Consider the following 13382-nt stretch of genomic DNA (forward strand, 5'->3'; position numbering starts at 1 on the left):
AGCCACATACATTAATTAGGCTACATTCAAACCAAGCACAGCAAAAATATTAATAAAAACGGGCGCGACCCGATCCTCGTGCTCATATCCCCACTGTCGGCTGCCTGCCTGTGTGAGTGGGAGTGGGAGCCTTGCCATAAGTTTGGCTGTCACTTGATCTCTGTGGAAAGCCTTGGGATGTCATAGAGCAGTGGTTCCCAACCTTTTGAGGCCGTGATCCCCCAAAATAATCATATTTGAACTGAATTTTTTTACTCGGTTCCACAGATGAATATTGTGAAAATAGGAGATCTGCAGGCTCACAAGTCACAACGCCTCGCAACATAGGCGTTGTGAGCTTGTAGATCGGCTATTATCAAAATGTTTGCCTCTCTCATATAATATATGAGAGATAATATTATTATCTGACAATTTGGCCAAAGTTTGACAATTTTGAATAGTATAATTTGTTGATTACTTTTGATGCAGTAATGTTTTTTTTTCTGTCATATCTTTTCTTTTTGAGGTATAAAAAGGTCTTAAAAGTATTTCAATCGTCACTTTACTGTCATCATCCGCCAAAAAAGAATCATGTGGGGACCCCCTTGGGGGTCCCGGCCCACAGGTTGAGAACCCCTGTCATAGAGGGGGCTGTACCAGTACCAGACTGCCATGTGGACACTACTGATCGCACCACGAACCAGGCGCACATAGAGCTCAGCGCAACGCAGAGGACACACGTTTCCTGAGGAGAGGGAGCTGCTTTTGGACAAGCATTGCGTTAAGGGTTATATTATATATTATATTATAGTGATCAACATTTTTCACAAACTGGACTTCGTTTAGGCTCGCCGTGAACTTGATCACTGCTTCTTTTATTTCTCAGAGGAACAAGAGGAGAGCTATTAATACTGAGCGTTCAAGGTGAGTTTATGGGAACTGTTTAACGACAAGGCTTCTGCTTGTATTTTCTTAAAGGAGTAGTTCACCCCAAAAATGACTTATTTTCTATCAATTACACACCCCATGAAGCCTTGAATTCATGGAGATTTTTTTGTTTTTGTCGCATTCCTGAGCCAATAACTTGATGACCGGCGGACTCAAAGAGTTTCGGAGTGTCCTATTGACCGATGACCAGGTCATCAAATTATTCTTAGGAATGTGAGAAAAAAAAAAGAAATCTCCATAAATTCAAGACTTCATGGGGTGTGTAATTGATAGAAAATAATAACTAGCCTACTCCTTTAAGTGTGAAGAAATGTAGGCTATGCGTCCGATGCAGCTATCTCGTATCTTTTAAAAGGCTGCTGAAATAATTAGCCTATAAACGAAAAACACAGACTCTGTATGACCTACATGTTAGGTATTTTTAACGACGAAACGATCCAAAGCACAGTTAAATTAAACTCCTCTCTGGCTTATATTTTGGCTTTATAGCTACTTTAAGTAGGCTATTTCGAATTATATATAGCTTTTGGACTTCTACCTCACTGCCTACCTTAATGATGCGCCAATAAAGGTCAGCCGGCTTTATCCTGATAAGAACAGAGACGGCATATGCAAATAGCCATTTTGGTTATTTGTTTTCTTAATACGAATATGACATTTCTTTGTCTTTCCTAATGACAGATTCTCTAGACAATTTAGTTTCTGGGCCTATCTAAATGGCACAGTGAATACCACTGCAATTGCAGGTCGAGGCTATATTTAAACAGCTCCTGCATGTCAACATTCCTTTAAGCAAAAAAAAACTCAGTTGTTAACACTACACGTTGTCTTGGCGATACACAGGTTTTCAAGGGATGGAGTCGTTGCCTGCAGGACGGGACGCCAGCTCTCCGCCAAGCTCCAAACAAGAACTTTCATATCCAAGCACAAACCTCAAGCCGAACCAAGTCAGCGAGACGAATCTGTACGGAATAAACATCGTATCTCTGGTTATAGATGGCCAGGAGAGACTTTGCCTGGCGCAGATCTCGAACACCCTGCTGAAGAATTACAGCTACAACGAGATCCACAACCGACGCGTGGCGCTGGGGATCACCTGCGTCCAGTGCACTCCGGTCCAGCTGGAGATCCTGAGGCGCGCCGGAGCCATGCCCATCTCCTCCAGGCGCTGTGGTATGATCACTAAACGTGAAGCCGAGAGACTCTGCAAGTCGTTCCTCGGTGCCCACGCGCCCCCGAAACTACCAGAGAATTTCGCGTTTGACGTCTCCCACGAATGCGCCTGGGGCAGTCGAGGTAGCTTCATCCCGGCCAGATACAACAGTTCCAGAGCCAAGTGCATCAAGTGCTCCTATTGTAACATGTATTTTTCTCCTAATAAATTCATATTTCATTCGCACCGCACGCCAGAATCGAAGTACACGCAGCCAGATGCGGCGAATTTTAATTCTTGGAGACGACATCTCAAGCTGTCAGACAAAAACTCAGCAGACGATGTGGCACATGCATGGGAAGACGTGAAGGCCATGTTCAACGGTGGCAGTCGCAAGAGGATTCTACCAATGAGCGGCCCAGAGTCCAGCTCTTCAATGAAATCAGGGGGATCCAGCGGCCATCCCCGACACACACCCGAGATCCCTAACAAAATTCTGCGCTGCGAGGATAACCGGGCATCAGGCCTGAACATAACGGGCACACGCAGCTACCCTGTCATCCCCGTCCCCAGTAAGGGCTTTGGCATGCTACAGAAGATCCCACCACCGCTCTTCCCGCATCCATACGGATTCCCAGCCTTCGGGCTGTGTCAAAAGAAAGAGGACAGTATGATGGGAGAGCAAACTAAGCCTAGTTTATCGGGTGTCCTTTGGCCAGGTACCAAGGACAGCGCCTACCACCCTTTCCCCATGTTCTGGCCCACAGCAGGCGGTCTCTCCATGCCCCCATACCCCCAGCCTCCACACAAACCACCCTCCGAGCTGCTCTGCCCCCCCAGACAGAGTGATCTTGACATATCTGAGCTCAGCGACCGCAACACGAACACTCCGAAAGACAGCCTGGCTGACAGTGAGCGATGCTCCAGCACCCAGTCGACGCGTAATGAGGAAGATAAGTCGGGGGATGAGGCGAGGCCGATGGAGGGGATGACCCTCGTACCCAGAAAAATAAGCTACATATCTGCGTTCAGGCCTGTCATCAAAGACGCTGACAGTATTGCCAAACTGTACAGCAACAGGGGCGTTTACACTGGCTCGCGCACCGGCTACTTATCGCCCGATTTCCTAAGCGAGAGCTCGAGCTACCGCTCAATGTCCCCTTGCGTGGACAGCGAGGGCGAGCCAGATGTGGACGTGGAGACCAATAAATCACCCAGGGACGATGAATCAGTGTCTCCTCGGACTCCTCCTGCACAGAGCATGGCTCACAGTGTCTCACCAAACCAAACGGAGTCCAAACCTGTGCAGGAAGCTGCTCTTGTCGACTCTCGGAGAATGGGCTTGCATGTGGCACAGTCGACAGACAGAGACATACACAGCAAGCAGTTGCCAGAAAACCACGCAACCACATCTTTACTGGCTGAAGTGAGTGACTTGTACAGATTTGACCCGTCAAAACTGAGATACAGTGACATGTACGGAGGGTTTAATTTCAGAAGTTTTCTGCAAGTGGGTTTGTGTCCTTGGCATATTTTATATAATATTTTGACGTTAATTTAATAATCCCTTAATCATTCCAGGCCTATGATAATTTCTAAGAACTCAAAGAGTTAATTATTCATTCCTTCAGGTTTATACACCGGAAAGGGCAGATCTGCAACAAAGAAATAGTCCTTATCACTTCAGACCTACAAATTACCAGAGTGGACTGATCACATCAAATGGTTAGCGATTTTGCTGTTGTTGACCTTAATTCGCCAAATTATTTGAGATGATTTGAAATCGAGTGGAAACTTACATACATTTATTTTTTATGTTCTCTTAAGATGAAAGTGCAAGCAAAGAAGAACCATCCTCCACCGTAGAAGAGATAGAAACGAAATCATTTAACGAACAAAGCGAGGATGCCCAGCGATCAGCGGACGAGGGTAAGTTAAATATAGGCCAAACTTGTCAAGAAGAGTGTCATGTTTTGCCTTTGATTAAATTATTTTGGCAAAGCCTAGAGCAGTGGTTCTCAACCTTTTCAGACCGTGACCCCCCAAAATAATCATATTTGAACTGGGGACCCCCCCCCCCCCCACCCTGACAAGCACTTGGAATGTAGGAGTTGAGGCATTACATTTAGTTTGACTCGGTCCCACAGATAAATATTGTGAAAATAGCAGATCTACAAGCTCACAACCCCTTAGTAGATTGGCTATTTTCACAATTTTTGCCTCTTTCTTCTATTATTTGACAATTTGGCCAATGTTTGACCAATTTTTATAGTAGAGTTTGTTGATTACTGTTGATGCAGTATATGGTATTTTTTCTTTTTTATTATTAGTATAATTGTTTTAATTAAATTGTCACTTCACTGTCATCTGGGGACTCCTCAAATATCATGTGGGGACCCACAGGTTGAGAAACACTGGCCTGTATACGTTTTCTCTGTGTACCTATAGGCGAGGAAACAGCAGTCAGAACTCCACCAGCACAAAAAGATATCGAAACTCTAGCAAAAGGTAAGACAGTCGCACATGCGTTTGCTAAACGCGATATTTAACTGAATGGGTCATATATATATATATATATATATATATATATATATATATATATATATATATATATATATATATATATATATATATATATATATATATATATATATATATATATATATATATATATATATATATATATATATATACACTACTCTACACATATATATATATACACTACTGTATTTAGTTTTTCCTTCAAATTATTACAATTGGTATGCTAATAGGTCTGTTTGCTTATTCCCTTTGATTAGAATAAGCTATGAAATGCAGACCCCAGATATTAGGCCTACCACCTCATACCCCTAAAAAACATGTCCACTCCTTAGCGTATTGCATTGTGCCACCAGCAAAAGGGCCACTCATTTAAGCATGAATCCCTGTGCTTACTTGCCAGATCCCATGGGGGTACATGTAAAATGAGCAAGGCCCTGCCCTGCTTTTATGCCATTACTGGAGGTCCCATTCTCGTTTTCATTCTTGGTCTTGCTTGGAGTGACAAAGATTAGGCCCTCAAACCAAACAAAATATGAGTGATGCTACCCCCCCCCCCACCCCCAACCCTGATACAAATGACATTTTTAAAGGTCAACTTAAAGTTTTCCTAAATAGCAAATAATGAATTGCCTCAACTCTTTCTTTCCAATTATCAATAGAAGAGCTACAGAAACAACTGTTGGAACAAGTTGAGCTGAGGAAGAAGTTGGAACGTGAGTTTCAAAATTTAAAAGGTAGGCCTTTCCCCACATTGTTTTATTGTCATTTGTTGTTTATCTCACTTATTTGTTGATTATTGAACACTTTTGTACTCTCACACTACTTAGGAATGTTTGGGACAACCCAGAGAATAATTCTGTTTCTTCTATAACATGAAGATGATCCTGACCCTTTACAAATACTGTAGCTGTATCAGTTATGAGCACAGACCTTCTTAGGTCAACACATTCTGAAAAAGAATGAAAGAACAATTATGGCATAAACTAGTTTTGAAACAATTTGTATTTTCACACATACACGTCAATCCTTCATGGATAAAAGTTTTTAAAGGTGTTGTAAGTGATGCACACACGCACGCACACACACCAAACACACACACACACACACTCACACACACACACACACACACACACACACACACACACACACACACACACACAGGCTACAGTATATATGTATATATATATATATATATATATATATATATATATATATATATATATATATATTGTAGTGTAAATAATAAGTGTTAAACATTTCTATATTCTGTAATCGTTGCTAGGCCTATAAAGTGTTTGACAGGGTTCCACCCGTCTCTGCAGCTCTTTAGTAAATAGAAAAGACATTTTCAGATTGGTATACAAATTTGATCAAATCAGGAGAGAACCCTTACACAATAAGCATGTGCAATTAGAAGTGATTGAATAATAATTATTATTATTATAATTATTATGATTATGATTAATTTGAGCAGACAAAATTGGAACTGGAACACTATCAAACTGACAGCCTTTCCTGATTGGATGAAATAGGTGTTCCTCCTGAAAATGTATCTTCTGTTACTATAGCGCTGTAGAGATGGGGAGAATCCTGAACAGACTCCATAGCAATGATTACTATCAGAATACAGGCTTTAAATTCTTAACAAAATACTTTGTTACCAAGTGTGTTTTTTTGAGAACAGGATAGACAATGTAATATTACCAAATAAGCACATAATTTCAACATATCAGGTTTTTGTTCCCCAAACAAACAAAACTTACAGCACATTTAAGGAAGACATTTAATATGTGATTAGAGACTGAGGTCAAACTACTCAATAGTTGTTATAGGTGCTTAATATCTGGGAGTTGAATTTCAGGAAATGTTGAAATTTTAAATGGTGAATTAGGTATTTTAATTGTAAAAGTTAACATTTCTCTTACCATATTTTAATTCCCAAGTGTTGGAGTAAGGGGAGTTTGATTCGTTTGAATTTACAATAATTCTCCATCCATCTAAAAATACTGAAAATCAAATCACCCTCTTGAAATGTTGTGCTTAGCTCCAGATTATCACAAAGAAATGTGGTCTGAAATGAATTAAAATTATTTTTTTGCAGGAATATAATTCTAGAAAAAGTTTTTTTATCTTTATATTGCATTTGGATGTTTTGAATAATATTGTCCCTTTGCGTTCGTTCATATTTTGCTTTTATTCAAGACAAATCTCATGTTATCAGTTACAGATACTTATGGTATTTATGATGGATTTTGCTTAGAATATTAAACATTCATTGCCATTTCAGTCTAAATTGTGAAGTTGTTTTTTGGCTCTTTGAAGCTTCATAACTCAAATGACATTAATTCCTCATACCTCATATGCCACAATGCCATCCTAATTTTCGAAGGGATCTATTTTTGTTACCAAATATCAGATGTAGTATATTTAATAAAGTATCTGCCATTCTGATTTGTTTTAACGCTCGAACTGTGACCAAAAAAACTATACAATTAAAACGGAAATATTTTAACCATAATCTATCATGCCATAGGCTCTTATGGCACCATCGGAATCCTTGAAATCTCCACTTCAATTCGGTACCTCGTTTTGCCGCTATAGCTTTAAAACAGCGCCATCTGTAGGCGAATAAATTCGCAGAGGTCATGGCCACCGGGAGCTTGCAGAGAGAGTGCAGAGCAGAGATGTGTAGCCTATTTGGCAACACCTGCCTCCAGTAGGCCTACATCTAAAATTGAACATTCTAACAAACGTAGACTGGGGGCATCCGCCCTGTAAGTCTGTTTGTTGACTAAAATGTGTATTTTCCCTTTGCGTCTTTATAGATAATTTTCAAGATCAAATGAAAAGGGAGCTTTCCTACAGGGAAGAGATGGTCCAACAGCTTCATATTGTCAGAGGTGAGAACAATAACAAAACAAAAAATTAAAACAAACAAACAAACGATGGCAACAAGCGCTGTAATATGCACGATGTGCTCAAAATTCCACCAAATAGCTTGATATAAAATGGCATAGTAGGCTATTGCCTTTGGGCCTATAGGCCTACTCAAAATATATATGTGCTCATGTGGATTTTACTGGCCAATTGTATTATGTTTAGGCTGTATATGAGATAGGCTATGATCTATAGCCTATGTTTAAACTATCCTTTCAAAGAGATCAGAGATTCAAATGGAAAAAAAACATGTGTTCAAATTCTATTTTGAGTGGTCAAGTCATTGATTGTCATCAGTTTGTAATTATTGTTTGTAAAAAAAAAAAAAAGTATTATTTATTAACATATATTTATATATAATAATATTAACATATAATAATTAATTCGAACCAAATACGTCTTTATTTGTCGGAATTCATCCGTATTAGTGTGCATCAATGAACGTTATCACTCGATCATTTCTGTCTTGCAATGAATGGACACATTATGCAGCGAGTTGGACCAGAAAAGAAAAGAAAAGAAAAGAAAAGAAAAGAAAAGAAAAGAAAAGAAAAGAAAAGAAAAGAAAAGAAAAGAAAAAAGAAAGCTATTCAGTAGAAGTTTAAAGGTTGCCTATTAAATGCAATTGGAATCCCGGTGAAGACATATAGGCTGCTGTTCTGCCCTTGGGGCTACAGTGTCTGTCTTGACACTCCATGGTTCTATTTTAATAGCTAATAGGCCTATTCGTTTTATTTTTTACACATATATAGCAGCCTATCGTCGATCTTGTTTCACTGCATTTTGAACATGGCATTGAATCAACTGATATAACTGACTGACATCATGGATGTTTGTTTTCTTCGAAACCCAAATGGCGAAGTGTCTCACGGAAAAAAATGGGTTTCATGGGTTGCATATTTTAAAGGGAAACTTGATCGATGCGGACATGCAATGCCTGCAAACACGTGTCATTATCCCCTCCAAAACACACACACACACACACACACACACACACACACACACACACACACACACACACACACACACACACACACACACACACACACACACACACACACACACACACTGGTCTGGAGTATGTCTATTCATTGTTTTTTGTGTTTCTTCCTAGAAGCTCACGACGCATTACACCATTTCTCGTGTAAGATGTTAACTCCGCGCCACTGCACTGGAACCTGTACCTTCAAGTCTCCTCTGCTGCCTCCTTAAACCCTGCAACTCCTCATAGGAAAACTCCTCATAGGAAAGGACATGTCAAGGACAGAACGACTGCCTCTGCTGGATGAATGAAAGGCCACACAAAAAGATGATTTGAGAAAACAAGCTTGTAGCCTGAAGTTGTTACTGGCCCTCTTGTAATTAACTGTAACATACTGGACTATATGTATCTCTCCACACTCAATGTAGCCTATCATTTGGCATAAGGTTGACATTTGTTTCACTGAAAATATACCATCAATATTTATTTAGTGGCAAAGTGCAATGACAATGTATGTATATTGTAATAGTTAGATTGTTATTTCAGTATTATTTTGTCATTAGAAGATGCAAGTAGCCAACTCATTGCTCTTTATTCGTCTTAGTATTGTGAATTAGCCTACTACTTTTGCTGTGTTCAACTTTGTAGGCTTTAGCTTATAGGCCTACATATTTTTTTTGATGTTATGCACTTTAAACTAGTGATGGAAATTACTTACCCTGTGTGTATTGAAATATAATATGTGTTTGGGGACTGATTTTATCACAACATGCACCAAGGGACTATTTGCTTTGAAGGTTTGCAAACACTTAAGTTAGTAGGCTAAATTACATCTGCTAACTTGCAAGTAGCAACATATCCTACTAAGAGTAGCCTATTTGTCCATGTAGTCTGTTTTGACAGCTAATGAATGAATAATTTTATTAAATGAAATATAAAATCCTTCCATGTGTGTTCAATTAATACATAATATCTGATGTGCCTAGCCTACTTATTATCTGAAAAATATCACTGGCTGCGGTAGGCCATAGAGTTTAGTCTACATTGTAGCCTATATCATTATTGTTAATAATTATTATTAGTGTATAGGCGTGTATATGCATGGGTGCGTGCATGCGTGCAGGCGTGCGCGTGCGTGTGCGTGCGTGCGTGTGTGTGTTTCATTGCTGTTACAAAAAGTGACCTATACGTTCATATTTAGGCTACGTTTTGCAGCGCGACATCGCCATCTAATGTAGGCCACTGGAAGTGTCAGACAATGGGCATATTTAGGTTCCCATAGCCCAATGGGACGGTTGGTCTCGTTGTGATTGGCTTGTTGGTTGTTAGGCAACGCAACGGCTGCAGATCGACAGCAAAAAAAAGCGTCACAGTTGAGATGGTTTGATATAGCTCGAGTAAAAATACTTAAAATTAAGTACTTGGAGTAAAAATACTTAAAAGTAATTAAAGTAAGTCAAACGTAACTAATTTTAGTATAACTACATACAAATTCATAAAATCATTAAAATACTTCAAAGTAACTAAATAAACCTAAATTGCACACATACTGTATGGGGCACTACAGCAGTGTTCTAACATTTCAAATGGCCTTAAAGGAGAATTTTGGACTAAGTTTTTCTTATTTTTTCTATGATGTTACGATATCTTAGGATGAATGGTAGAGTAGAACATTTTCATAACTCCATCCTGGGTTCACCACAGCTTAAAACGTGCGCCGATAGGCCTTGCGTTAGATCACATATTTTAATAGCTTCTTTTTTCTTTTCTTTTTTTGTGAGTTCTGACGTTCATAGTGACAGAACACTGTAAAAAAAAAACAAAAAAACCCAGAAGTCTTGCTAGACGAGATTGAAATTTCGTCTAGCGAGACTTAGGTTTTTTTTTTTTTTTTTTTTTTGGTTGCATAGTGTTCTGTCACTATGAACGTCAGATCTCACCAAAAAAAAAAAGCTATTAAAATATGTGATCTAACGCAAGGCCTATCCGCGCACGTTTTAAGCTGTGGCGGACCCGGGATGGAGTTATGAAAATGTTCTACTCATAGAGGTATGGTTCTACTGTACCATTCATCCTAAGATATCATAACATCATAGAAAAGGTAAGAAAAACTTTGTCCAAAATTCTCCTTTAACTGGGTGACAGTGACCATTGCTCTAATCAGCGCAAATAGAGTTGTCCCGTCTGAATACCAGCTCCCACACATCAAATACAGTAGTACCGTCTGAATACCAGCGCCCACACGTCAAATAGAGTAGTACCGCCTGAATACCAGCACCCATCAAACAGAGTAGTACCTTCTGAATACCAGCGCCCACACATCAGATGTGTGGGCACATCTATTTGCGTGAATACCAGCACCCACACATCATATAGAGTAGTAGCCTACCGTCTGAATACCAGCACCCACACATCAAATAGAGTAGTACTGCCCGAATACCAGCGCCCACACATCAAACTGAGTAGTACCATCTGAATACCAGTACCCACACATCAAATACAGTAATACCTTATGAATACCAGCACACACACATGAAATAGAGTAGTACCGCCTGAATACCAGCGCCCATACATCAAACAGAGTAGTAGCTGCGGTAGGCCATAGTTTAATTAGTCTACCAGCACCCACACATCATATCGAGTAGTAGCCTACAGTCTGAATACCAGCACCCACACATCAAATAGAGTAGTACTGCCCGAACACCAGCGCCCACACATCAAACTGAGTAGTACCGTCTGAATACCAGTGCCCACACATCAAATACAGTAATACCTTATGAATACCAGCGCACACACATGAAATAGAGTAGTACCACCTGAATACCAGCGCCCATACATCAAATAGAGTTGTACCACCCGAATACCAGCGCCCACACATCAACCTGAGCAGTACCGTCTGAATACCAGTGCCCACACACATCAAAAAGAGTAGTACCGCCTGAATACCACCAGGTGACCTACCTTCAAGTGGCGCTGTTGAGCAGCCTTGAAATAAATTGACAGGGATTTAACATTGTTCTTCTAGTTCATATATAGCTTAATGAAATCAACTCATCAAAGGCACCACTCACTTCACACTGGGTGTGATTTTTATCATATAGGCCTAAATGGCATTGTTTTGTAATATAATTACGTTTATGAACTAGAAGGCTATTTGATTGATTGATTGAATACTTTATTAACAGTTTGCAAATGGTACAGTGGTAAGATTATACAATGGTGCTAAAAGGATAACACAAAAAGCCCTAAGGGCTTGTTTCCATTGTGGTCCTGTGTATTCAATTCATAGAGACATTAAAGAGGCTACAATAATATACAACACATCAATAGTAGCAATACAAGTAAAACGTGTACTGCAAACAGTTGGGGGAGGGGGGTGTTAAGTGAGGACCAATTACATGAAGATAGGTTGAAAATGGGTGAAGTCGTCCTTTAAGCTTAGACTTTGCACAGGGACCAGTTACATTGCAGCAGGTGCTCTTTTATGGCGGTTTTGAATGAGGATGAGGAGTCACCTTTTGATGTCTGTTGGTAGGCATTCCACATTTTGGTGCCATAGCAGTAGAACAAATTTAACCCCATGTTTGTGCCGAATCTGGGTTGAGATCACCTCTGGTGCTGTGCCTGTGTGTGCCTTTAACGTTATTGAAGTTTTTTGACAGGTACATGGGTGCCCCTGTAGTCTTGCATATCTTGAAGACCAGGCCCATTGCAAGTTGCTGTACAATGTCCTCTACCCTGCGCCAGGGTAGAGGATAGTTTGGGCCCAGGACATTTTCAGAAATTGAGCCATTACAAAAACGCCTTTAATTGTCCAGATTTTAATGACTATAGGGCAATTCTCGTTGGGGACGCATACCCCTTGGTCATGCAATAATACAAGTTGACCTGTTGTCAGATAGGCTACAGAGATTTGTGGGTTTTCGGTTCTGGACCAACTGACCACTCGGCACTGTAGGCCTACCCCCTCTCCTCGTCAGAGATTCCAGACACCTGAAGAAGTCTGGACTGGAGTAGGCCCCCACATCTTCAAGCTGTACTACAATACCTCCATTGAAAGCGTTCTGTCGAGCTGTGTTACTGCCTGGTACGGAAACTGCACCGCCTGCAAACGAAAAAACCTACAGCGGGTGGTGCGGCTGAGCGCATAAAGGGAGGTCCCGGAGGTGAACTTCTCTCCCTCCAGGACCTGTACAAGGTGTGTAGTCAAAGCTCAGTGCATCATCAATGACAGGTGACAAGGAGGACTACCGTAGTATCAACGGCACGAACAGCTTCCCCCCGGCTGCCATCAGACTGTTGAACAAGGCCTGCCCACCGCCTGTCACAAGGCTGGCCTGGACTTTACTTTTTCTGTGTGGATCTACCTTGTGTATTTTATCGCTCTATGTGATCCTGATCATCCTGTCACCAGTCACCATGTGGATCTGTGAAAGTTACTGCCCTTTGTGGACAATGGACATGTGGTTGAACCTGACATTGCACTGATACTCTCTTTGCACCTTAATCTCATGTACAATGCGCTCATACATATATGATATTCTTTTGTTGACTAATACTATGTACATACCGGTACCTGCTGCCATTTATGCAACTTATGTCTAACCTCATGTACATACTGTACCAGCTGGATTATGTTATGTGTAATGTGTTAGATTTCCGCCTCTCCTCATGTCTTTCTATTTTCTCTTCGCTCTTTTCTTTCTCTCACTGTCCCCCACAGATATCTACATATACACATAGCCTAGCATAAGACCAGCAGAGCAGATACAGTATGAGGTTAAAGGTGTAAAAGTGATATAACACATTGGTAGGTCTACATAGCGGCAGGTATATGCCCAA

At 40.5% G+C, this 13382-nt stretch overlaps 1 protein-coding gene across 1 annotated transcript; it reads left to right on the forward strand.

Moving 5' to 3' along the window:
• Positions 1-1781: 1781 nt before the first annotated feature.
• Positions 1782-8770, forward strand: skor1b (SKI family transcriptional corepressor 1b; the record flags this gene model as incomplete). Its single annotated transcript, XM_084059976.1, has 7 exons — positions 1782-3506; positions 3712-3805; positions 3908-4009; positions 4529-4588; positions 5281-5355; positions 7447-7521; positions 8673-8770. 7 exons carry the CDS (start codon positions 1782-1784, stop codon positions 8768-8770), a joined length of 2229 nt encoding a protein of 742 aa, XP_083916102.1.
• Between the last annotated feature and the right edge of the window lie 4612 nt (positions 8771-13382).

This window comes from Gymnoscopelus microlampas, assembly GCF_963454915.1.
Source record: "Gymnoscopelus microlampas genome assembly, chromosome: 6".
NCBI classification, from domain to species: Eukaryota; Metazoa; Chordata; class Actinopteri; order Myctophiformes; family Myctophidae; genus Gymnoscopelus; species Gymnoscopelus microlampas.